The sequence below is a fragment of the Arachis ipaensis genome, chromosome B3 (genome assembly GCF_059453495.1).
Source record: "Arachis ipaensis isolate K30076 ecotype BB chromosome B3, ASM5945349v1, whole genome shotgun sequence".
NCBI lineage: Eukaryota > Viridiplantae > Streptophyta > Magnoliopsida > Fabales > Fabaceae > Arachis > Arachis ipaensis.
Window position 1 is genome coordinate 57,574,031 of NC_142438.1, and position 26,806 is coordinate 57,600,836.

At 38.6% G+C, this 26,806-nt stretch overlaps 1 protein-coding gene and 1 non-coding gene across 2 annotated transcripts; both read left to right on the forward strand.

Moving 5' to 3' along the window:
* Positions 1-977: 977 nt before the first annotated feature.
* Positions 978-1,081, forward strand: LOC148570744 (small nucleolar RNA R71). Its single transcript, XR_015880253.1, has one exon. It is a non-coding gene; the product is annotated as a small nucleolar RNA R71 (small nucleolar RNA).
* Positions 1,082-6,543: 5,462 nt separating this feature from the next.
* On the forward strand, positions 6,544-19,809 carry LOC107633251 (uncharacterized). Its single transcript, XM_021117323.2, has 2 exons — positions 6,544-7,126; positions 19,634-19,809. Exons 1-2 carry the CDS (start codon positions 6,544-6,546, stop codon positions 19,807-19,809), a joined length of 759 nt encoding a protein of 252 aa, XP_020972982.2.
* The last annotated feature ends 6,997 nt before the right edge of the window (positions 19,810-26,806 follow it).

Below are 26,806 nucleotides of genomic sequence, written 5' to 3' on the forward strand. Positions count from 1 at the left end.
GCTTCAAGACCTCTTTTTCTTTTTCTTTTGTTGCAAACGGTGTAACAGATTGTCCTTGTTCTTTGTCTTTCACATTTTCCTTTACTTCATCCTCTGTGGTTTCCCTTGAAATCTCCTTTAGATTCTTTCCACTTCTGAGGGTTATGGCCTTACATTCCTCCCTTGCAATAGCCTTAACAGTATGAGAACTGCTTGTCCCAGGGGCTTGCTTAGTCAAATACAAAATTTGATTTTCTAGCTTCTGGATGGCAGCTCCTTGGTTTTGCAAGTTAGAATTTACTTCTTCCTTAAAAGCCTTCAATTCAATTATGTCTTGGCTCATGGTTGCAAGCATTCCTTCCATCCGGTTTAATTGATCTTGAAATTGTTGGTTCGGATTAGGTTGGGTATGTTGATTATTTTGGCCATGATATGATGATTGGGGGTAAGTGTTTTGTGTGGCTTGGTATGATCTTTGGTTGGAGTTTTGGTATGTGGAATTGTTTTGTTGGTTGTGGTTGTAAGGTTTGTGGTTTTGTGGTTGGGTTTGTTGGTTTCCCCACCCAAAGTTTGGGTGGTTTCTCCAGCCTGGGTTGTAAGTGTTGGAGTGTGGATCATATGATTGCCTTTGTTGGTTTCCCACATAGTTAACCTCATCCCAATCACCTCCTTCAATGCCTACTTCCTCTTGATCTTGTGTGTGTATTGCAGCCACTTGCTTTGTTTCTAATTGCCTGGTAAGCTCTGCTAGTTGCTTGGCAAACACCTTGTTTTGGGCTAGAATTGTATCAACATGGTTCAGCTCCATGACTCCCTTAGTGTTGTGCCTTTCTGATGCATAGTAGTACTCATTCTCAGCCACTGTCTCGATCACTTCAATGGCTTCTTCCACGGTCTTTTTCTTGTTCAATGAACCTCCTGATGAATGGTCTACAGCCTTCCTTGATTCATAAGAGAGCCCATCATAGAAGATGTGCAATTGCACCCAATCATGGAACATGTTTGGTGGGCATTTCCTTGTCAAGTCCTTGAATCTCTCCCATGCCTCGTAGAGAGTTTCACCATCTTGTTGTCTAAAAGTCTGGACCTCAGATCGAAGCCTATTGACCTTTTGTGGAGGGTAGAAACGTGCCAGAAACTTGCCTTCCACCTCATCCCATGTGGTTAGACTCCCCCTTGGGAATGATTCCAGCCACTTAGCTGCCTTGTCCCTAAGTGAAAATGGGAACAAGAGCAGTTTATAGGCATCTTCCTGGACTCCATTGGACTTCACAGTGTCACAAATTCTCAGGAATTTTGTGAGATGTTGGTTTGGGTCTTCATTAGCACTTCCTCCAAAGGAACAATGATTTTCCACCAATGATATTAGCTGTGGCTTGAGCTCAAAATTGTTGGCCTGAATGGGTGGTTTCTGGATGCTACTACCACAATTCCCAGAGGTTGGGTTTATGTATGAACTAAGAACCCTCCTCTCAGGAATGGCATTGTTTCCATCAGCTCTCTCATGGTTGTGAACTTCTCTATCCATGTTGAGATCTAGAGCTTCCTCAAAATTGTCCTCAGATTCTCCTTCAGATTCCTCTTCTCCCACTACTCTCTTCCCTCTTGCTTCCCTTCTAAGTCTATGAAGGGTCCTTTCCGGTTCGGTATATGGAGGAGTTGATGTCTCTCCTCTCCTACCTGTCATACAAGAACACAGCTCAAACACAAACAGGTAAAATACTCTTGGTTAATGGAAGAGTATGGTCAGCTCAATTGAGGAATTAATTCAAACAGTTAGTGAGTCAGTGAGTTAGTTGCATGAATTTAAAGGCATAAAGAAGGAAAGCATGTAACCAAGTGCAGAAATTAAAATTCAACAAGTATTTAGAACAGAATTAACAAAGCAAGAGAAAATTGCTCAATCTAGTTAGCTTCCAATTTGAGAATTGTCAATCGAAAACCAATCCCCGGCAACGGCGCCATAAACTTGATGCGCATAAACGTGTTATGCTACGATTTAGGAAATTGCACGATCGGCAAAATTCCTTCCGGCAAGTGCACCGGTTATCGTCGTCAAGTAAAAACTCACAATAGAGTGAGGTCGAATCCCACAAGGATTGGTTGAGTGAGCAATTCGGATTAGAAGTGTGTTATAGTTGAGCGGAATCAAGATTTGAGATGAGAATTGCGGAATGTAAAATTGGCGGGAAAAGTAAATGACAAGAAAATTAAATGGCTGAATCTTAAATTGCATGAATTAAAGAGCAGAATGTAAATTGCTGAAATTAAAAGGGAATGGGGATGATTGCAAGAATTGAATTGCAGAATGTAAAGAGAAAGTGGAAATCAGAAATGGGGAATTCATTGGGTTTAGGAGATATTGAAATCTCCGAATCAAAACATGTAAATCTCTTCCTCAACCAATGCATTCATTGAATTTTGCTTGGCAATCTTATATGATTGGATCCCAATTCCTTGGCTCACCAATGCTCTCTAAAAACAAACAAATTCCCAATCCCTTGGTTTAAATGTTCATAAGAAGAGATGATGCTTGATCACTGATTATACCACACAATTTCATGAACCACAATTTGGTAGGATTACATGTCACAATATCCATCCAAACCCCAATCCAATCCATTGTGAGAAAGCTTCTCTAGCATGAATCCTCCATTCCTTTCCCAAGGCTCCGAAGGATTCCAAGTATGAGTAGTCTCTTTCCCAAGACAACTACTCAATGGAATTAGATCGAGAAGCTTTCTAACAAAATTCAAGAGAAAAGATTGAAGAAGAAGATAAACTATTATTGATTCATTGAATTACAATAGAGCTTCCTAACCCAATGAAAGGGGGTTTAGTGAATCATAGCTCTGAATTCAATTACAAAGAAAAAGAAACTAGCTAAAAGTGAAAGTAAAGTCCCTTTTCTAACTTAACTTCTATCCTATTTATACACTTTCTATATTGAGCTTCAGTTGTGCTTCTTGGGCTTTGAGGCCTCTCCTTGCTTTCCTTTTGTCTTGGGTTTATGATCCATAATCTTGATGAGGTTGTTGATCCAAATCCTGTAACATTTATTGAGCCAACTTAGTGATAATCAAATAATGGCACATGACTCAATAAATGAGATTTCAAACTCATCAATCCCTCAGGCCCAATCCCATAAACCATGATATTCAATTGGGTTTCATACCAAAGTAAGTTTAAGTTAATAATTGTGCTCAAAGACTAACTTAAATCACAATATTTTTGGCCCAGAAACCTTTTTTCAAGAGTGGCGTTTAAGTTGTAGTTTAAGCTTAAACTGCAACTTAAACGCCAGACACTTCCAGTGATGCCATTTGTAGAAGCACGTTTAAGCTTCAGTTAAGGTTAAACTGAAGCTTAAACGTGGAAATGGAAGAAGGTAGCCCTGGAGGGTCATGTAGTCGAACACGTTTAAGCTTCAGTTTAAGGTTAAACTGAAGCTTAAACGTGGAGATAGGAAGGGCAGCCCTGGAGGTCGAACACGTTTAACCTCCAGTTTGAGGTCAAACTGGAGGTTAAACGTGGAAAAGGGTGGAGGCATATTGGAGGTCGAACACGTTTAACCTCCAGTTTGAGGTCAAACTGGAGGTTAAACGTGGAAGCTTGGAATGGTGGCCCTGGAGGTGTCGAACACGTTTAACCTCCAGTTTGGGGTCAAACTGGAGGTTAAACGTGGAGATGGAGAGAGCAACCCTGGAGTGAAAAAAACTATCGAACACGTTTAAGCTCCAGTTTGAGTCAAACTGGAGCTTAAATGTGGAATGGCCCCTGGTACTCTTCCTGGTTCTGGCGTTTAACCTCCAGTTTGAGGTCAAACTGGAGGTTAAACGTGGAACTCCTCCCTGGGTGGCATACTCATTCTGGCGTTTAACCTCCAGTTTGAGGTCAAACTGGAGGTTAAACGTGGAATGCTCCTTAAGTGAGGCTTTTCATTCTGGCGTTTAACCTCCAGTTTGAGGTCAAACTGGAGGTTAAACTTCAATCCCAGCATTTCTTATCCTTCATGATTTTGGCGTTTAAGCTCCAGTTTAGGCTTAAACTGGAACTTAAACTCCACATGTGATATTCAAGCTTCCTTTATTGATTTTGTTGCTTCCTTGCTTAGCCTCTTCTTCCCTGAAATCATCCAAACAATTGCATCAAAGTCTTGCAAAATTTCATGAGAAATCTTTCATTCATAGCATTTAAGTAATATAACTAAAACTCATGGAATTTGCATCAAAATCATATTGTTTGGATGGTTCATTACTTTGTTCTTCATTTAACCATTTTTGGTTACTTTAAGCTCAAGAAAATGCATAAAATAACTAAAACTAACAGAAAAATGCCAGTGAAACTAGCCTATGATGCCTTGGCATCACACCTCTAATTGGGGACTTTAGCAAAGCTGAGTCACAATCTGAAAAAGGTTCACCCAATTATGTGTCTGTGGCATCTATGTATCCGGTGGTAATACTGGAAAACAAAGTGCTTAGGGCCACGGCCAAGACTCATAAACTAGCTGTGTTCAAGAATCATCATACTAAAATAGGAGAATCAATAACACTATCTGAATTCTAAGTTCCTATAAATGCCAATCACTCTGAGCTTCAATGGATAAAGTGAGATGCCAAAACTATTCGGAAGCAAAAAGCTACTAGTCCCGCTCATCTAATTAGAATCTTAGCTTCACTCAAAACTTCTGAGATATTATTGCTTCTCAACCTATTAGTCTTCTATTTTATTTGTCTAGTTGCTTGAGGACAAGCAATAGTTCAAGTTTGGTGTTGTGATGAGCGGATATTTTATACGCTTTTTGGGGTTAATTTCATATAGATTTTAGTATGTTTTAGTTGGTTTTTAGTTTATTTTCATTAGTTTCTAGGCAAAATTCATATTTCTGGACTTTACTATGAGTTTGTGTATTTTTCTGTAATTTCAGGTATTTTCTGGCTGAAATTGAGGGAGCTGAGCAAAAATCTGATTCAGGCTGAAAAAGGACTGCTGATGCTGTTGGATTCTGACCTCCCTGCACTCAAAATGGATTTTCTGGAGCTACAGAACTCCAAATGGCGTGCTTCCAATTGCGTTGTAAAGTAGACATCCAGGGCTTTCCAGAAATATATAATAGTCCATACTTTGCTCAAGGATAGACGACGTAAACTGGCGTTCAACGCTAGCTCTCTGCCCAATTCTGGCGTCCAGCGCCAGAAACAAGTTGCAAGTTGGAGTTCAACGCCAGAAAAGGATCCAAAGCTGGCGTTGAATGCCCAAAACAGCCCCAGGCACGTGAAAGCTTTAGTCTCAGCCCCAGCACACACCAAGTGGGCCCAGATGTGGATTTCTGCACTATCTGTTATAGTTTACTCATTTTCTGTAAACCTAGGTTACTAGTTTAGTATTTAAACAACTTTTAGGGACTTACTTTGAATCTCATGACATTTTAGATCTGAACTTTGTACTCTTTGATGGCATGAGTCTCTAAACTCCATTGTTGGGGGTGAGGAGCTCTGCTGTGTCTCGATGAATTAATGCAAGTATTTCTGTTTTCCATTCAAACATGCGTGTTCCTATCTAAGATATCCATTCGCGCCTCCTTATGGAGAAGGTGATGACCCGTGACACTCATCACCTTCCTCACTCCATGAACGTGTGTCTGACAATCACCTCCGTTCTACATCAGATTGAATGAATGTCTCTTAGATTCCTTAATCAGAATCTCCGTGGTATAAGCTAGATTGATGGCAGCATTCATGAGAATCCGGAAAGTCTAAACCTTGTCTGTGGATTCTGGAATTGAATGGCTGTGACAAACTTCAAACTCATGAATGCTGGGCGTAGTGACAGACGCAAAAGGATAGTAAATCCTATTCCGGTATGATTGAGACCCTGCTGATGATTAGCCGTATGGTGACAGCGTACTTGGACCCTTTTCACTAGAAGGATGGATGGTAGCCATTGACAACGGTGATCCACCAACATACAGCTTTCCATAGGAGGACGTGCATGCGTGAATCAGAAACAGAGGAAAGCAGAATTTCAGAAGACAAAGCATCTCCTAAACTCCAACATATTCTCTATTACTGCATAACAAGTAACTTTTAATTTATGCTCCCTTGTCCATTTGCAAGTCAATTGATAACCACCAATTAATATCTTGACTGAGAATTGCAAGATAACCATAGCTTGAGTCAAACCAACAATTTCCGTGGGATCGACCCTTATTCACGTAAGGTATTACTTGGACGACCCAGTGCACTTGCTGGTTAGTGGTACGAGTTGTGAAACGTGTTATTCATAATTCATGCACCAGATGAGATGCGTCAACAACTCATGTTGTTTTGTGAAATTTTTTATGTTTGGGGTATTGACTTCATGGGTCCATTTCCAAATTCGAATGGTTTCTTATATATTCTGTTAGCTGTTGATTATGTTTCTAAGAGGGTGGAAGCAATTGCTACCCGTACTGATGATGCTAACGTGGTTGTCTCTTTTATTAGGAATAATATTATTTGTCGCTTTGGATCACCACGAGTAATCGTGAGTGATCAAGGCTCTCATTTTTGTAACAGGAGAATGACAGGTTTGATGAAGAAACATGGCATCATTCACAAGGTGGCGATGGCTTACCATCCCCAAACAAATGGCCAAGCCGATGTGTCTAATAGAGAGATCATGCACATACTCAAGAAGATTGTTAAACCTCATAGAAGGGACTGGAGCTCCAGGCTTGGAGATGCGCTATGGGCTTATCGGACAGCTTACAAGACACCCATTGGCATGAGTCTATTCCGCCTAGTCTACGGAAAGGCTTGTCACCTTCCGGTAGAGGTGAAACACAAAGCTTATTGGGCTGTGAAGGAATGCAACTCAGGATTGGAAGGAGCCAGAATTGAAAGAAAATTACAACTAGAGGAATTGGAGTGCCTTCGCCTAGAGGCGTATGAAAACTCAAGGCTCTACAAAGAAAAGTTGAAGGCAGTGCACGATAAGAACATTAAGAGAAGAGAGTTTAGAGTTGGGGATCAAGTCCTTCTCTACAACTCAAGGTTGAGATTAATGCCGGGCAAACTGAGGTCACGATGGGATAGACCTTACATGGTGGAGAAGGTTAAACCGTATGGAGTTACGATGGGATGGACCTTACATGGTGGAGAAGGTTGAACCGTATGGAGTTGTCCACCTAAGTCACCCCTCAATCCCCTACCTTCTTTAAATTCAATGGCCACCGTTTAAAGCTTTATCATGGTATGAAAGTGAAGAACAACAGGGAGCTGGAGATCTTCCTCTTGAAGGATCCAACAAGGGAAGAGGACTGAGCCTATGGACTGTCCAATTTAAGGACGTTAAAGAAAAGTGCTAGGTGGGAGGCAACCCACCATGGTATGATCTTCCTTTTTTATAGTTCTATTTTATTTATTTTCTTATATTTGTTTGATTGGGTGTCTGTGTTACTTTTCACATAAGCACGTTTCCCTTTGTTCTGAGTTATTTTATATAAAAAAAAGCAGCTCACGCGTAAGCATCATCGACGCGCACGTGTTATAAGGATGCTGGCGCTCTCTAGTACAAAAACCAGAGAGTTACACTAGAACTGTGCGGGTATGGTGCCAGGCGCACAACCCACCCCACGCTTACGCCTCGCTGACGCGTACGCGTCACTCAGCATTTCATCCTTTCACGCGTGTACGTGAGCGACGCGCATGCGTCGTATGTCAATGAGGCACACTATGGTACAAACACAAGAGAGTTGTGCTAATTGATGACATGTCATCATGTCATGTTTTTCTATGCTTTTTCTTTATTTTTTTAATAGGTTTTATGCACTTTCTTGAGCCATAAGTAAGCCATTTGGGTAGAATTTCATGTTTTCCTTAGATTCAATCAACCATGGATAAATTGATGTATTTTCATGAGTTTTTGTACCATAATCACTTGAATTTCAAGAAGAAGAAGAACTCTCATGATTATAGCACAGCTTTGATGCAATTGTTGATTGATGATAGGTGGAAAGAGGTTTGGAAGAAGGTTGAAGAAAAGGGAATGGCAAAAAGCAAAGAAAGGAACTCACATTTGAGCTCAAGTTTGCCTCAAACTTGGACTCAAACGTGAGGAAGAGCACAAATTCACCCTGGATGCATGCCAAGTTTGCGCCAACATTTGCCTCAAACTCGAGGTCAAACGTTGCTCCTCACAGCCTGAAGGGGGTATACTTCCAACAAGAATAACTTGAGCTACAGAGCTCCAAATGAGGTGATTCAAAAAGCAATGGAAATTAGGAATCGAGAGCTTTCCAAGAATATATGGCACTGCATGGTGGACACTAAAATTAAGGGAGAAAACTGCCCCGAAATATGCATAAACGAACATGGTGTCAACCTGCAGTGAGGCCAACTGACCTCTGCACCTTCGATGGTGTATAACTCGAGCTGTGAAGCTCCAAACTATACGCTCCCAATGGCATTGGAAAGTAGACATTCGGAGCTTTCCAACAATATATAATAGTATGGGGTGGACAATGCGTTTGAGCCTCCAGAATCTGGCGTTTTCGACCACGTTTGAGGCAAACGTCGCCTCAAACGTTGCACACCAAAGCCAGCGACCCTGTCCTCTTCAAAGGAGCATAACTTGAGTTATAGATGTCCAATTGAGGAGATTTCAATTGGGTTAGAAATCTGACATTCAGAGATTTCCAACCATATATAATAGTCTATAGTGGGTATGAAATTGGCAACGTTGACAAGCGGACAAAGTAGCATCCCAAGACTTGATGTGCAACAAGTGTCAACGTTTGCGTCCAAGTTGGGCCTCAAACTTGGACTCAAACGCCAATGACAGCAAAATGGCCGTTCTACATAACTCCTTCACGAAGACGTTTAAGTCAACGTTTGCCTCAAACGTTGACTCAAACGTGAAGCACCAACAGTCCAAATTGCAAACGGATTTCTTCCCAAGTCCAAGAGCAACCATCCGGATCCATCTTCAACCCAATTCCACTCCAAAGCAAACAAAGCCCACATGACTCAAAGGCACACAGAGAAGTTAGATTAGGAATTTTATTTTTGTAAATATTGTTTTCATTTTTCATTTTCATTTTGTAAAAGCCTATATAAAGGCATTAGTTTCATTTCACTAAGGAGGCGAGTCCCATTAGAAAGTATAGGGGTTGGCTCCACTAGGGAGCATTAGCATTAGAGAGCTCTCTCTCTTTAGTTTTCTTTTCTTTGTTTTTGAATCTTGGGTGGAGAATTGAAGGAGTTCTGTTTCATTCTCCCTCTGAGATTTCCCTTTGTTTGCCTTGTTGCATAATTTCAGTGAATTGCAATTTGAATCAAAGTTCTCTTACTGCTTTCATCTTCATTTCTTCTTCAATCTGTCTGCTGTTGAATCAAGGAAGGGCTTGAGATCTAGACTTGTTTTCTAGTCTCTTTGATTCCCTGAGATCTTAAATTTTATTTTGCAATTGAGCTGAACTCTTGGCTACTCTTCTGTTTTTGTTATTTCATTGAAATTGTTGATTCCTCTTAAGGATTTGAGAATTTATCTAAGTTTTTTTGCTGCTTTTAATTCTCTTGCACTTCTACATTTCTGTTTTGATATTGAATTGATCTATTTCTGAATTTCAGCATCTGAGCGTTCTTTAATTCACTGCACTTCACAATTTCAATTCTGTTTTAATTCCTAGAATCCAATTTCCTTTATTCTTCCAGTAATTTAAATTTCCAGTTGCTTGATCTATTGCTTTCTTTAATTTCCAGCACCCACTCCCCTTTACTTTTCATGCAATTTACTTTTCTTGCACTTTAAGTTTCGGCTATTTTACTTTCTTGTTCTTCAAGTTTTCTGTCCATTTACTTCCTGCACTTTAAATTCTCTTGTTATTTACTTTCTGCTCCACCAATTATCACACAATTCACTCAATGTTAGCTTGACTAAACTAATCACCCACTAAAGTTGCTTGATCCATCAATCCCTGTGGGATCGACCTCACTCTAAGTGAGTTTTACTACTTGATGCGACCCGGTATACTTGCCGGTGAGTTTTGTGTTGGATCGTTTTCCAACCATCAAGTTTTTGGCGCCGTTGCCGGGGATTGATTTAGATCAACAATGATTAAGTGGGTGAGAAGTCTAGATCAAGCATTTTCTTTATTTTTGTTTTCTGTTTTAGGTTGAAACCAAGGTGTTTGAGTTTTTGCCTCACTAAGAAATTCTCATCTCTGATATGAGTAATTTCAATTTTCCTTGGTGTTGTGTTTTTCAAAATTCAAATGGAGTTCAACTCATCTTATGATCAAACAAATTTTGTGGGATATTACCCATCGTCACCAATCTCTAATGGTGGCTGGAAATATCACCAAGAGAATACACATTCTGAGCACTCCAATTCATGGAGATTTGCTTCAAAGACACAAGATGAGTAAGAGAATCATATGGGATACTTCCCACCACCACAAAATGATTCAAGTCATTATTCTAATGGTGGCTGGGAGTATCACCAAGGAATGAAAGAGCATCCACCCTCACATCCCAATTTCTCATTTGAAAGTTCTTCATCACTTGATTATGCCTCAACACAAAGTTTCCTCCAAAATCTATACAAGTCATCCTATCAATCACACAACTCATTCCACACCCCTCAACACAACTTCACCACAACACATCCATGTCACCAAAATTTCTCTCAACCTTCATCTCTTGAACCAGCAGATGAGGATTACCTTCAATGGTCCAAAGAACCCTTAGAAAGCCAATGCCAAGCCATTAAAATACACAAGAAACTCGTGGAAAGATACACACAATCCCAATCCTGGAAAGAAATCATCTTCAAGAAGATGAATGGGCCCTTAGAGCAAATAAGGGGGAACTTAAAACTATCAAACAGTGAAGATGAAGACCAATTTGTGAGTGAGGTAGTGGAAAAACAAGAACAAAAGGTCCCTATTGCAAGTGAAATTGCAATAAAGGATGAGGGACATGAGCCAAGGATTTTACAATCACAAAAGCTACTTGAGGTGACAATGAAACATAAAGATTCCCTCCCAAAGGAATTAATGGAAAATCATGAAGAAAAAATGGAGGAAGATACTCAAGAGAATTCACACTCAAGTGAAGTAAAGAAGAAAGAGGAAAGGCTCAGGGAACCACCAATACAAGAGGCTCTTGATGAAAAGAAGACTCCAATAATCACACAGCAACCAAGTCTTGAATTCAAAGAAGTGAAGGCAACTAGCAAGAGCACCAATTCTGTCCCTAATCCAGCAAGCAAGCTCAATCAAGCTATTTACAAAAGGAAGCTTGCTGAGGAAAGGCCAAGACAAGGGACAGTAGCTGAATCTTCTCCTCCATTGAGGTCGTTCCTCTTAACAAATTGGAAGAAGAGGAAGAAAGTGAATAATGATATGTCAAGCTAAGGACACTAAAAGAGCGCTTGTTGGGAGGCAACCCAACCTTGGGTAACATTTTATTTCTTTGTCTAGTTCATTTTCTTTGTCTGTTTAGTTTAAATTTCAATAAATTAACATATGGTTGCATTCTAAGTTTGGTGTTGCTATGCAACAAAAATTTGCTTCCAATCTTTACTGGATGCTTGCATCAATTCCAAGAGAAAGTGTCACACTAAGTTTGGTGTGCCACTTGTACTTTTATGCAATGTATCATGCACACCAACTTACATTTGCAAAAATAATGTCTCTGTTTTTTTGTGCCCTCATATCTTTAATTTTGCTTGCTTGAAACACATGTGTTACTAACATTTCATTGTGTAAGACATTCATAATCCATCTTAGCCCCATAGCCACGGTTCTAATAGTTGCTTGAGGATGAGCAAGCATTCTGAGTTGGTATGGGAAGGAGGAGAATGGGAGGAAAATGACAACAATAGAGAAGATGAACTACAAGGTTGTAAAGTTCCTTTTCCTCTCATTTGTTTCAAGCACTATAAACTGCATGATTGTCTTTACCTTCTCTGTATGCATGTGTGTATGAAAAGGCATAGTTTGATTTCTAAATTGCAACGTGGTGCTGTGGCATTATGACTACCAACTTGAGTTTTGTGAGTTCAAAAGCAATCAAGCATCATGATCATAAAAAAACAAGGCATTAAAGAAGAATTTAGCATGTGCATAAAAGTATTGGAAAGCTAGTATGTTTGATTGTTGCTTAATTGCATTAGATTTTATTTAATTGAAGTTTTCATCTAGCACGTTTTGTGAAATCTTTTAAAATCATGAAAACCTTGAAGAAGCAAATGCAAAATAAAGCAAGAAAAGAAAATGGGAAAGAATGAGAAAGCTGAAGGCTCTGAGTACCAATGACAATTATATTGTTAAGTACTTGTGGTGTTTATGTATCAAGCCAAATGCTTGAAAACAAAACACTTAGAAGTCAAGGCTAGGCTCAAGTGCAAAAGCACTCCCTCAAAGCTCAAGGTTCTGAGCATCAATGATTAGAGAGTAAAGAAAAGAAACAAATGAGCTTAATGAAGACCTCTAATTCAAATGCTTGTGGTGCTTATGTATCAAGTGGTAATACTTGAAAACAAAGCATTTAGAAGTCGTAGCTTTGTTATCAACTCATGGGGCAAAGCACCCAAAAGGAAAAGCTAATAAGAAAATCAAAAGCTTGTTTCAAGAAAAAAAAATATAAGAAAAAGATTTCATAAATTGAGCTAGATAGAAGCATCAATCATTTACATTTCTTTTGTGATTGTAGCATGCTTAGAAAACTAGCTTACCATGAACATTGAGTTGCTATTCTTCTTACCTTGGATTGTCAATCTCTATTGCATGATTCTTTTCTTGCTTGGGGACAAGCAAGGTTTAAGTTTGGTGTTGTGATGACATGTCATCATGTCATGTTTTTCTATGCTTTTTCTTTGTTTTTTTAATAGGTTTTATGCACTTTCTTGAGCCATAAGTAAGCCATTTGGGTAGAATTTCATGTTTTCCTTAGATTCAATCAACCATGGATAAATTGATGCATTTTCATGAGTTTTTGTACCATAATCACTTGAATTTCAAGAAAAAGAAGAACTCTCATGATTATAGCACAGCTTTGATGCAATTGTTGATTGATGATAGGTGGAAAGAGGTTTGGAAGAAGGTTGAAGAAAAGGGAATGGCAAAAAGCAAAGAAAGGAACTCACGTTTGAGCTCAAGTTTGCCTCAAACTTGGACTCAAACGTGAGGAAGAGCACAATTTCACCTTGGATGCATGCCAAGTTTGCGCCAACATTTACCTCAAACTCGAGGTCAAACGTTGCTCCTCACAGCCTGAAGGGGGTATACTTCCAACAAGAATAACTTGAGCTACAGAGCTCCAAATGAGGTGATTCAAAAAGCAATGGAAAGTAGGAATCGAGAGCTTTCCAAGCATATATGGCACTGAATGGTGGACACTAAAATTGAGGGAGAAAACTGCCCCAAAATGAGCATAAACGAACATGGTGTCAACCTGCAGTGAGGCCAATTGACCTCTGCACCTTCGATGGAGTATAACTCGAGCAATGAAGCTCCAAACTATGCGCTCCCAATGGCATTGGAAAGTAGACATTCAAGGGTTTCCAACAATACATAATAGTTTGGGGTGGACAATGCGTTTGAGCCTCTAGAATCTGGCATTTTCGACCACGATTGAGGCAAACATCGCCTCAAACGTTGCACACCAAAGCCAGCGACCCTGTCCTCTTCAAAGGAGCATAACTTGAGTTGTAGATGTCCAATTGAGGTGATTCTAATTGGGTTAGAAAGCTGACATTCAGAGCTTTCCAACCATATATAATAGTCTATAGTGGGTATGAAATTGGCAATGTTGACAAGCGGACAAAGTAGCATCCCAAGACTTGATGTGCAACAAGTGTCAACGTTTGCGTCCAAGTTGGGCCTCAAACTTGGACTCAAACGCCAATGACAGCAAAATGGCCGTTCTACATAAATCCTTCACGAAGACGTTTGAGTCAACATTTGCCTCAAACGTTGACTCAAACGTGAAGCACCAATAGTCCAAATTTCAAACGGATTTCTTCCCAAGTCCAAGAGCAACCATCCGGATCCATCTTCAACCCAATTCCACTCCAAAGCAAACAAAGCCCACATGACTCAAAGGCACACAGAGAAGTTAGATTAGGAATTTCGTTTTTGTAAATATTGTTTTCATTTTTCATTTTTATTTTGTAAAAGCCTATATAAAGGCATTAGTTTCATTTCACTAAGGAGGTGAGTCCCATTAGAGAGTATAGGGGTTGGCTCCACTAGGGAGCATTAGCATTAGAGAGCTCTCTCTCTTTAGTTTTCTTTTCTTTATTTTTAAATCTTGGGTAGAGAATTGAAGGAGTTCTGTTTCATTCTCCCTCTGAGATTTCCCTTTGTTTGCCTTGCTGTATAATTTCAGTGAATTGCAATTTGAATCAAAGTTCTCTTACTGCTTTCATCTTCATTTCTTCAATCTGTCTGCTGTTGAATCAAGGAAGGGCTTGAGATCTAGACTTGTTTTCTAGTCTCTTTGATTCCCTGAGATCTTAAATTTTATTTTGCAATTGAGCTGAGCTCTTGGCTACTCTTCTGTTTTTGTTATTTCATTGAAATTGTTGATTCCTCTTAAGGATTTGAGAATTGATCTAAGTTTTTTTGCTGCTTTTAATTCTCTTGCACTTCTACATTTCTGTTTTGATATTGAATTGATCTGTTTCTGAATTTCAGCATCTGAGCGTTCTTTAATTCACTGCACTTCACAATTTGAATTCTGTTTTAATTCCCAGCATCCAATTTCCTTTATTCTTTCGGTAATTTAAATTTCCAGTTGCTTGATCTATTGCTTTCTTTAATTTCCAGCACCCACTCCCCTTTACTTTTCATGCAATTTATTTTTCTTGCACTTTAAGTTTCGGCTATTTTACTTTCTTGTTCTTCAAGTTTTCTGCCCATTTACTTCCTGCACTTTAAATTCTCTTGTTATTTACTTTCTGCTCCACCAATTATCACACAATTCACTCAATGTTAACTTGACTAAACTAATCACCCACTAAAGTTGCTTGATCCATCAATCCCTGTGGGATCGACCTCACTCTAAGTGAGTTTTACTACTTGATGCGACCCGGTACACTTGCCGATGAGTTTTGAGTGTTTTGGAAGTTCGTTTTTCCACAAAAATACCATCACTAGTACTATGCTAGAATTGTGCGTCTGGCACGACGAGTAGTCATACGTATGCGTGACTGATGCTTACATGTCACCGTGCTTTCTGGTCATCCACGCGTAGGCATGGATGACGCGCACGCGTCGTAACTCAATGCTGGCACCTCCGGTACAAAAACCAGAGACTTGTGATGGACTGCTGCTGGTTTCGTGCCTCTAGCACAAAAATTTATCATGCATACACGTGACCGACGCTTACGCGACACTCTCACTTTGGGCCTTCCACGCATACGCGTGGATGACGCGCACGTGTCACAGGGCCGAAACAATTAAATCAGCACGCCACTCAAACCCGTCCTTCTTTAATTCCTCTTTTTTTTTTACTAATCCTAATTCTTCTTTCTTTTTTCTTTCTTCTTAATTCTTCCTTCTTTCTTTCCCCTTCCACCACTACCATCGGACCACCAGCGGAGACCACCACCTCCGGCAGCCCCACTTTCCTTTCCTTTTCTTTTTCTCTTTCCACCCCTCTTATCTCATTCTTACTCCCATTTAATCCCCGCTTTTCATCTTCTTTTCAATGTTTCTTTTCTTACTATCTTCTACTCTTTAATTCTTTTTTTGTTTCTTGCATTTAAATATTTTAATTATTTTTAATTGCATATTAATTTTGTTAATTGTAATTTATTTTTAATTCTTTTCTCTTCTTGCATTTTTGTTTTGGTTTTGGAATTTCATTTGGTGGATTATTTGAGGTGTGCTTTGACAATTGGCATTCTATTTTGGGTCTTTTATACACTTGGATTGATTACATTACTTCTTGTTTTTAATATGCACACCAAGTTTTATGAAAAAGCTCTAATGGTTTTCTATCTTATTCTTGCACCCTAATGCTTCTTTTTCACAACACTTGCAATACATGTGCATTGAGCTTGGTATTCACTAATTTTCATCATAAAAATGCTCATTATTCTGTGCTTGTTTTACATGTGCTTATCATTGTTGATATTGATGCTTGAGCTATTCTTCTCATGCTTGTTACTTGCATGCCTTTATCCCTCTTGCATCTATTGTTAGTGCCATGCCCTCATGATTTTAATTGATGTCTTTCTTGCATGTTGTAGCTACCATGTATATAAGACACTTTCTTTTTCTTTGGCATTCATTATCACTTGCACTTTCTTACTTCCGGTGTTTAGTTCTCCAAGTTTAATATTCCTACTTTTTCTTCCTTTTTTCAGGATGTCCATTAAGAAAGGAAAAAATAAGGCTTCTAAAATGACACCGGCGAAGACGGGAACAAAAAGAGCCCCGGCAATGGCGCCAAAAATTGATGGGTGGAGAAATGCCGGTTAAGAATTTCTAAAAAGTATTTTATAAAACAGTGTTGCAAGCATAACCTCAACCGACGAAATTTCCACTATCAATTTAGAATGTGTCACAATTAATAATAAATAACCGGAAGTAGAATCCGGGGTCGTTTCCCTAAGAGTTAACACAAGATGCAAATTATTGGTTAGAATTTTTCTGAATATTTTTTTGAAATTGAGAACAAAAAATTAAATAGCTAGAAATTAAAGCAATGGATAACTAGCAAGAGTGGATAATTAATCAAAATAAAAGGCCTTAGACAGGAGAGAGAATTGGACTTTCTATCCTTGTTATCTTTTCCAAGTGTAATAATAAAGGTTCATTGCTCCTACTTAGTTATCCTCCAACAACTGAAGGGAAGTCAAGTGGTCTTCACTAACTCTAGCTCACAAGTCCTAGTCACTTCACGGGGGAGGACTAGAGTTGGTGAGAATTGAGCTAGCCAGCAATTTTCAATTACAGATTAATACTTGGGTATAACAACTCAAGGGGTTCCAATTACTCAACCCCCACCTAAGTTTGGGAGATTTACTCTATTAACATGAATGCCATTTTCACAAACACATGGTGGGTGTAAATAGAAGACAAGATAATTATGAAAAATTAATTAAATCAAAATTAACACTAACAACAATTAACAATGATCAACCAAGAAATAAAAATGACCATAAAAATAATTCAATGCCTTAATAAAATTCAAAAGTAACAAGATCCAAACATGAATTCAAAGCAATCAATTGGAAGAGAGTAATAGACGTATTAGAGAAGAAAACTATAAGGACAATGACTCCAATTGAAGGTTGCAGCAGCTCTTTCAAGATCCAAGCAAACTAAGAATATCAAAAACCCTAGAGAAAAGTGGGTGTTTCTCTTACTAGAATTCAAAACTAATCAAAAAGTAAAGTAAAAAGTGAAGTGTGTTCAGTCTCAGCTCCATCCTAACATTTAGTCTGCATTTTCAAGCTTGAAACTGGGTCCAAATCAGCCCAGAAATTGCCCCCAGCGAGTTCTGTTAAGTGCAGCACGTGACGCTCTGTCACGCGTACGCGTCAGCCATGCGTACGCGTCGTCTGAACTTCTGCGCTGGTCATGCGTACGCGTCAGTCATGCATACGCATCACTGAAAGACGCTACTGGTCACGCGCACGCGTTAGCCATGCGTGCGTGTCGCTCCTCACTTCTCAAGTCTTTAAGTTCTTGTATTCCTTCCACTTTAACATGCTTCATCTTCATTCTTTAAGCCATTCATGTCCTATAAACCTGAAAACACTTAGCAAACACATCAGGGCATCGAATGGTAATAAAGGAGAATTAAAAATTAGCAATTTTAAGGCCTAGGAGGCATGTTTTCAATCATAGCACAAAATTGGGAAGAAAACTCAAAAACATGCAATTTACATGAATAAGTGTGAGAGTAGCTGACAAAACCCACTCAATTCAGTCCAAAATATATCATAAAATAGTGGTGTATTAGGGCGTGATTATGGACTGTGATTATGGGGCGTTACTTTACCTAATCCTAATTATTCAAAATTGTTTTAATGCTAATTATTCGAATTTTTTTAAATTTAAAATTAATAATTATTATATGGAGTTGTTTAAATTGGCTGGTTTAGGTGTTGGTCCCCTATACTTTTTCTTTTAGGTCATTAATAAGTAAAGTAGCGACAAAATTAGGTTGCATTTGTAGGGGAGATTTATAGTAAGGAAAGAGTAAATGCCTTTTTAAATCCTTGATTCTTTATTCGAGGAATAAAAACTACAAGAAAAATACTGAGTACATTGGATTTAGCGTAACAGAGTAGCCACAGCTTTACCGTCAGATTTACGGACAAGTTAGGTGTCAAATTCATCATGTCAAAGTATTTTCGACAGATATACTATTCCGCTGGTAAATTCGGTGGTAATAATTGGAGGAAAAACAAAAAAAAATTGGCGTGTCTTTTATCGTTGAATTTATTGGCGAAAAAATCCGACGGTAAACCCACTTGGTGAAACGCTTTGTTTTGGCGACCCGCAATACGTAACTGTCGAAAAAATATGACGGTATATTGGCGTAAATTTGTAGCCCCTCCTCTCCGGGATTCACTCCTCTTTGTTTTCGCCGTCACCGTTGTAGCTGCTGGATTCTGAATGATCTGCTACCGCTGCTGCCGTCACCTACGCTACTGCCATCTACGCTACTTCTTCTTCTCAATTCTGGTGCTCTTATTCAGTTAATGCTTCTGAACTTAGGGTTTTCTGAAAATCTAATTTTTTTTTATACAATTTATAAGGTTTATCTGCTATTTTGATACTTTTGATTATTGTTGATTATTTAGTTCTAAACTTAGGGTACTGAACTTATTTTAAACTTAAGGTTTTCTAAAATTATGAAATTAGGGTACTAAACTTGTTTAGTATCAATTTTGATTAGAACATGTTCTTATTTCTGTTCCTTATTTAGTTCTCGACTTAGGATACTGAACTTGTTTTGAACTTAGGATTTTCTAAAATTCTAAACTTCGGGTACTGAACTTCTTTAGTTTCAATTTTAATTAGAACAAGTTATGATTTCTGTTCCTTATTTAGTTCTTAACTTAGGGTAGTAAACTTGTTTGATCTTAGCGTTTTCTAAAGTTATGAATTTAGGGTACTGTGCTTGTTAAGTTTCAATTTTAATTAGAACATATTGTAATTTGTGTTGCTTATTTAGTTCTGAACTTAGGGTACTGAACTTGTTTTGAACTTAAAGTTTTCTAAAATTCTAAACTTAGGGTATTAAACTTGTCTAGTTTCAATTTTAACTAGAACATGTCCTAGTTTCTGCTCCTTATTTAGTTTTGAACTTAGGGTACTAAACTTGTTTTGAACTTAGAGTTTTCTAAAATTCTGAACTTAGGGTACTGAACTTGGTTTGTTTCAATTTTAAGTAGAACATGTTTTGATTTCTGTTCCTTATTTAGTTTTGAACTTAGGGTACTGAACTTATTCAAAATTCTGAACTTAAGGTACTGAACTTGTTTAGTTTCAATTTTAATTAGAATATATTCTAATTTCTATTCCTTATTTAGTTTTGAACTTAGGGTACTGAACTTATTTCGAGCTTAGGGTTTTCTAAAATCCTGAATTTAGGGTACTGAACTTGTTTAGTTTCAATTTTAATTGATATGCTCTTTGCAGACATGACAATAGGTAGAGGTGTTGTGGATCAACCTAGTGGTCATAGTCGTGGTCGTGGTCATGGTAGAGGGAGGGTTTCTACCAGTACTCTTGGAAATTTTGGATTCTCTCCTGACTACCCCTATGACGTCACAGATTATTGGTGCATCGGAATAGTCATTCATGATGGTGCCTAACCCCAACTACATCCCTACATCTACGGAAATGATGCTGCCTCCATCCTCTCAGCAGTCCACTGTCTCAACGATGCCGCCTCCAGCGACGGACACTACGGCACCGGAATCCTCTTACGGAAGCCAGCTAGATGGTGCCCCTCCACCGCCTTGTAAACCTCGCGTAATTAGTAAATACTTAGTCAATAAATTAATTATTAATCAAATAAATTAAAAAATTAAATTTTATTGATCCAGAGAGATAGAGATATTAAAATACAAATTTCAACACTAATTTTGAAAGAATTTGGCCTAAAACCAGGCCAACAGGCCGAACTGGATAAACTGGGCCCAAACTGCACCGAAAGCCCAACCAATTCACTCCACCCATATGAGCTTCAGCTCATTCTTCCCTTCCTCATAAGTTTCCATGCTAAAAAACACAAAGGGAGAAGAACAAGAAACCCAAACCGTTGTTCTTGATTTCAATTTGCCATAACTTTCAATCCGAAGCTCCGATCGCCGCATCTTTTGCGGCTACGCGACTACGGCGTCTTGCTCTATGGTGCACGAATTGTAAATCACACTTTTCACAACTCGTACCACACACCAGCAAGTGCACTAGGTCGTCCAAGTAATACCTTACGTGAGTAAGGGTCGAATCCCACGGAGATTGTGGGCTTGAAGCAATCTATAGTTATCTTGTAAATCTTAGTCAGGAAATCAATTATAATTATCAGTATGAATTTCGAAGAATAAAAGAGCATGGATTAAATACTTGTTCTGCAGTAATGGAGAATATGTTGGAGTTTTGGAGATGCTTTGTCTTCTAAATCTCTGCTTTCTCCCTGTCTTCTTCTTCACGCACGCAAGGTTCCTCCTATGGCAAGCTGTGTGTTGGTGGATCACCGTTGTCAATGGCTACCATCCATTCTCTCAGTGAAAAAGGTCCAGGTGCGCTGTCACCGCACGGCTAATCATCTGTCAGTTCCCACTCATGCTGGAATAGGATCCATTGATCCTTTTGCGTCTGTCACTACGCCCAGCCCTTGTGAGTTTGAAACTTGTCACAGTCATTCAATCCCTGAATCCTACTCGGAATACCACAGACAAGGTTTAGACTTTCCGGATTCTCATGAATGCTGCCAATGGATTCTAGCTTATACCACGAAGATTCTGATTAAGGAATCCAAGAGATGTTCATTCAATCGAAGGTAGAACGGAGGTGGTTGTCAGGTACGCGTTCATAGATTGAGGATGATGATGAGTGTCACAGATCATCACATCCATCATATTGAAGTGCGAATAAACATCTTAGATAGAAACAAGCATGTTTGAATAGAAAACAGAAATAGTTGCATTAATTCATCGAAACACAGCAGAGCTCCTCACCCCCAACAATGGAGTTCAGGGACTCATGCCATCAAAGAGTACAAAGTTCAGATCTAAAATGTCATGAGTTCTAAAATAAATCTCTAAAAGTTGTTTAAATACTAAACTAGTAACCTAGGTTTACAGAAAATGAGTAAACTATGATAGATAGTGCAGAAATCCACTTCTGGGGCCCACTTGGTGTGTGCTGGGACTAAGACTTAAGCTTCTCACGTGCCTGGGCTGTTTTAGGCGTTCAACGCCAGATTGTAACCTGTTTCTGGCGTTGAACTCTAACTTGTAACTTGTTTCTGGTGCTGGACGCCAGACTGCAACATAGAACTGGCGTTGAACGCCAGTTTACGTCATTTATCCTTGAGAAAAGTATGGACTATTATATATTGCTGGAAAGCCCTGGATGTCTACTTTCCAACGCAATTGAGAGCACGCCATTTGGAGTTCTGTAGCTCCAGAAAAAATCCACTTTGAGTGCAGGGAGGTCAGAATCCAACAGCATCAGCAGTCCTTTTTCAGCCTGAATCAGATTTTTGCTCAGCTCCCTCAATTTCAGCCAGAAAATACCTGAAATCACAGAAAAACATATAAACTCATGGTAAAGTCCAGAAATGTGATTTTTAATTAAAAACTAATTAAAATATACTAAAAACCAACTAAATCATACTAAAAACTAAGTAAAAACAATGCCAAAAAGCATATAAATTATCCGCTCATCACTTTACAATGCGTAGTAAACAATTTGGTAAGGATATCTCACCTACACACTCAGTTTCTCCTTCCCCAATTTCAAAATTTGGATATTTGGGTATTCAAATTTTTGATGTTTTGACGTGTTAAGATCAAACTAGCTTGTGGGAATTGTAGTATTTTGGTTAGAAACAGTTGTGGGGTAAGGTAAGAACATTCAAACCGTTGTTTCCTATTTGAAATTATGAACTCTATGTTGATTATAGTGGTATTGTGTGAAATTAGATTGAATTTTGTGTTTTGGAGATATATTGATGATGTTGGGAGCTTGAATTGGAGCCTTGGGAGCTGAATTTGTGATTGGAAAGGAGTTGGAGCCTTGGACGGTTGTGGAACGGAGATATTTGAGGTGCTTTGGCATTAGGGAGGAATCGGCCAAGGTATGGTTTTAGTTTCTCGTGGATAATATATAATGTAATGTGACAACGTAGCCTAGTTGACCATAGATTAGGTTGGAATGTGTAAGCATGTTAATGGTTAGTAATCTTGATGAAATTATTGAGTTATCTTAAGAATGAATTGAGAATTGATGATTTTGGTGCTTGATGATGATAATGAACTATGATGATGGTAGTTTAATGAATAATGAGTTGTGTTAATTTGATGTGGATTTGTTTGGGGTGAAAATGGTTATGTGGTGTGATGGGGAGAAGATGGAATGGTTTTGTACACAATTGGTATTGTTTTGAAGTGGAAAATCATTGGTTTTGAAATAGAAGTTGGTAAAAATAGAGGTTTTGGTGATTTTGTAAAAAACTAATTTTTTAACCAAACTTTGACGGGCCATAACTTGGCTTCCGGACCCCCAATTCCTATCAAACTTGTTTCAAACGAAAATTAAGTCATGAAGTTTACGCCGTTTGAAGAACAAACTAAAAGTAATTTTTAATGAAAGAGTTATGCGCGTTGGAAGTTCAGTGTGCAAAAGTGAATTTTGCAGGACTTGACAACTTTTTAACACTTTTGGAGGGCATGCGTATTGAACACACATGCGACACGGACTATGGACTCTGTCTAAACATCCCACGTACGCGGACGTGTGCATGTGTACGCAAAAAGAAAATCTTACAGGCTCGCGTTCGCCGGCAAGTACCACGCGACGTAGGACATCTTTTCTATCCGAGGGGCTCGCGTACACAAATGAGGGTTGCGTATGTGAGTTTGACAAATAACACCCCCGCGTATGCAAAACATGGCATACGTACGCAGAACCCTTGTGTTTTGAAAAAAGTGGATTTTTTGTGCTTTCAACCTATTTTCTAACTTCTAAACCTCTATAGTTACCTTCTAAAGTCCCTAATTTAGTTTTAAATCTTAGGGAGAGGGGTAAACCTAGAGAAGTAGTTAAGTTGACGGTGAAGAAAGATTTTGAAATAATGGTTTATGGTTGAGGAAGTGCAGAAATGATGATGATGATGTTATGAATGATGACATAATTGATAATGAATGATTAATAATAAATTATTACTTGGCTTATGCACTTCCACTTATTTGAAGATACGAGTTTTCTTGGGTAGATGTAGTGGCTAGCCCCCATTTGTTGTGAGGGACAAAGCAAAGTAGTGGCTAGACACTCAACCCAAGGAGAGCTTTGACTCTTAGGACAAGGTGGTTAATGGGTTTCTGACCAAATTCTTCCCACCCCAGAAGCTGACTAAGCTGAGGGTGGATGTTCAGATTCAGGTTGAGACTCGATACTCCATTGACTCATGGGGATGCACGCACGAAGAGACTATCCAGGGTTAGCTACTGGACATGTCGGATTTGGCTATATAACTGATAGATGATATCATCAGCCATAAGGCAGGCATACATCATGTGCATTTGTCTATTTTGTTTGAGTTTGCATTACTTGGTGATGAGCGGATATTTTATACGCTTTTTGGCATCATTTTCATATAGTTTTCATTATGTTTTGTTTAAGTTTTATTATATTTTCATAGGTTTTAGTGCAAAATTCACTTTTTTGGATTCTACTTTGAGTTTGTGTGTTTTATGGTGATTTTAGGTATTTTCTGGCTGAAATTGAGGAGCTTGACCAGAAGTGTGATTCAGAGACAGAGAAAGCACTGCAGATACTGTTAGGATCTGACCTTCGTGCACTCAAAGGAGTTTTTCTGGAGCTATAGAAGTCCAAATGGCACGCTCTCAATGAATATGGAAAGCTAAAAACCAGGGCTTTTCAGAAATATATAATAGTTCATACTTTTCTTTGGAAATGAAGGCCTAAAACTAGTGTTTAACGCCAGCCACTAGCCCCATTCCTGGCGTTCAGCGCCTACAGGGGAGCAGCTGGCGTCCAATGCACAAAAGGGAGTCCTTAGCCAGCGTTCAATGCCCCTAAGGGGTACTAGCTCGTGGGAGACACTCAAACTCAGCCCAAACACTCACCAAGTGGGCCCAAGAAGTGGATTTTCGCACTACAAAACTAGTTTATCTTATTTCTGTAATCTTTAGTTAGCAGATTAGTATATATATACAAGAGCTCACCCTTGTTAGAGGACTCTTGCCCACTTTTACGTTTTCCATTGTATTTTCGAACAGCATGAGTCACTAACATCCTAAGGTCAAGGTTAGGAGCTCTGTTGAGTTTCATGGATTAATAATATTACTATTCTAGTTCAATATGTCTGATTCTATTTTCTTATGCATTCTCGTTCTTCATCTCATGAATTGAGGGTGACCCGTGACAATCACCCTTGTTCTACATGGGTTCCGTGCGAGTCCTGACCCGAATAGCACTGAACTAAAGCTAGAGATTGCATTGCAGATTTCAATAGAGCATCTGAGCAACTTTGGATACATGACATGAAATCCCGTTGACTATGGGTGCGTGAGGTCTCTGTGGCGCTAAGGCTAGAGTCAGAGAAGCAGCAGTTTCTGATCCAAAAGATCTGCCTTGTCTATGGCACCTTGAGTAGGATCGTGAAGGGAAGTGGATTGCTTAGAGCTTCATCTTCTGCTACAGTGAGAAACCTAGAGGTGGCTTGATGAGAGGACATGAGTCATCTCAACATGGTGGATAGCTGCAGTAGAGGAGGTTAACTTAATGAGAGGACATGAGTTAATCACTTACGGCTGCCATTGAAGGAATCAGAAAGTTATTGAAGTAGACAGTAAGAAAAGTTAATCCGGAAAGACAAAGCATCTCCGAAGCGTCAACCGTTCTATCACCATTGATTTCTCATCTATCTAGTAATATTTTATTTATTATCTGTTTTATGCGTTTTTCCATGACAAACTATATTTTCTATCTGCCTAACTAAGATTTGCATGATAACCACTGCTTGCTCAAACCAACAATCTCCGTGGGATCGACTCTCACTCAGCTGAGGTATTACTTAGACGACTCGGTATACTTGCTGGTCTATCTGTGCAAATTCTGCGGAGCCAGTTTTATGCCCCAAGTTTTTGTTGCCGTTGCCGGGGATTGTTCAGATTTGATAAATTATCGGATTATCTTGTTTTTCAAAATCTTTGCTTTTCTTTATTAATCTTTATCTTTTGTTTGAGTCTTTTGTTCTTATTCTTATTAAAGTTTCGAACTTTCTTGCTTTCTTTTCAAAAAATTTTCAAAAATTGTGTCTTTTGTTTGAGTCTAGTGTCAATTTTTAAGTTTGGTGCCCCTTCTGTGTTTATCTTTTCTTTAAAATTTTCGAAACGGTCTCAAGTGTTCTTTCTTGGTATTCAAGTTGTTCTTATTTCTTTTCTTGTTTTGATCTTTAAAGTTTTAAGTTTGGTGTCTTTTGGTGTTTTTCCTTTCAATTTTTGAAAAAGTGAGTGTCTTTGATGTAAAAATTTTAAGTTTGGTGTATTTTAGTTGTTTTTCTCAAGGTTCTGAAAACCGGACCGGTCATCAAACCGTTTTAGTCATTGGTTCACTGGTTTATTAGTCTAACCGGTCCAACCGTGGTTCAACCGAAAAAATCATTTTATAATAAAATAATAAATAAATTATAACTATATGAGCATAATTAAGTCACAAAATTGCATAACACAACATCAGCATAAAAGTATTACTCTCCCAGCACTTAATACAAAATTGTGGAGTACTAGAATGTAGAATCCATCTCAATTTCCACTATAATACAAAATTGGAAAAGAAATTTTAAAGAGAAAATACAGCTACAAAGCACTTAATTAATATTAAAGTCAAGCAAATTGACAAAACACACAACCCTGAGCTAAATAATCAAATAATCATCTACAAATTTAACAAAAACACAAAGCAGCAGCAGCACAGTCAAACCAGAACCCAGAAATCAAATAGCCATTCAATGATTTCAACAAAAACACAAAATAGCAGCAGCGCAGCAGAGCCACAAAAAATTAGTGGTTCGTTCCACTTGCTTCAAGTGTATTGCTATAATTAAAAATTGATACCACACAACAATACAGTTCGACACAGTCTAGTATTTCGCATTATGGCATAACTAACTCAATAATAATGTAATCAAACACACCTCATGGACCTTCTCAGTCTTATAATCATCGTACAACTCCACAACAACTCACCCGGAGTCAATGAGACCGATCATAGAATTAAATTTGCTTTTCTTTATCTCCTTACTGCAACAACCATGTCAGCGTGGAACAATCAATCATTTACTAGTTCATTGTACTTTCAAATGCAAACTCACATGGTTATCTCAACTACCGGAAGCTCCGATATCGATTCCGCTGAGTCAAGCGAATTCTCCACGAGCTCTCTAACAGTAGTATAAAGAGATTTTCCTGGCTGATATGAAATCCACATAATATAAATACAAACAAATCACAAAATCAATAGAAACATAAAAATTAGACACGCCACTCCTACATTATCAAATACTGCAATGTTCTTGTTCTCAGCAAAGAATTCCGGGGACATTCTGCAAATTTGAAC

Bases quoted from the DNA above. Each gene is read 5' to 3' on its own strand.
- LOC107633251 (XM_021117323.2), top strand. From the start codon at position 6,544: ATGACAGGTTTGATGAAGAAACATGGCATCATTCACAAGGTGGCGATG. The intron at 7,127-19,633 runs GTTGAACCGTAT...TGCTCTTTGCAG, and splicing joins GACCTTACATGGTGGAGAAG to ACATGACAATAGGTAGAGGT.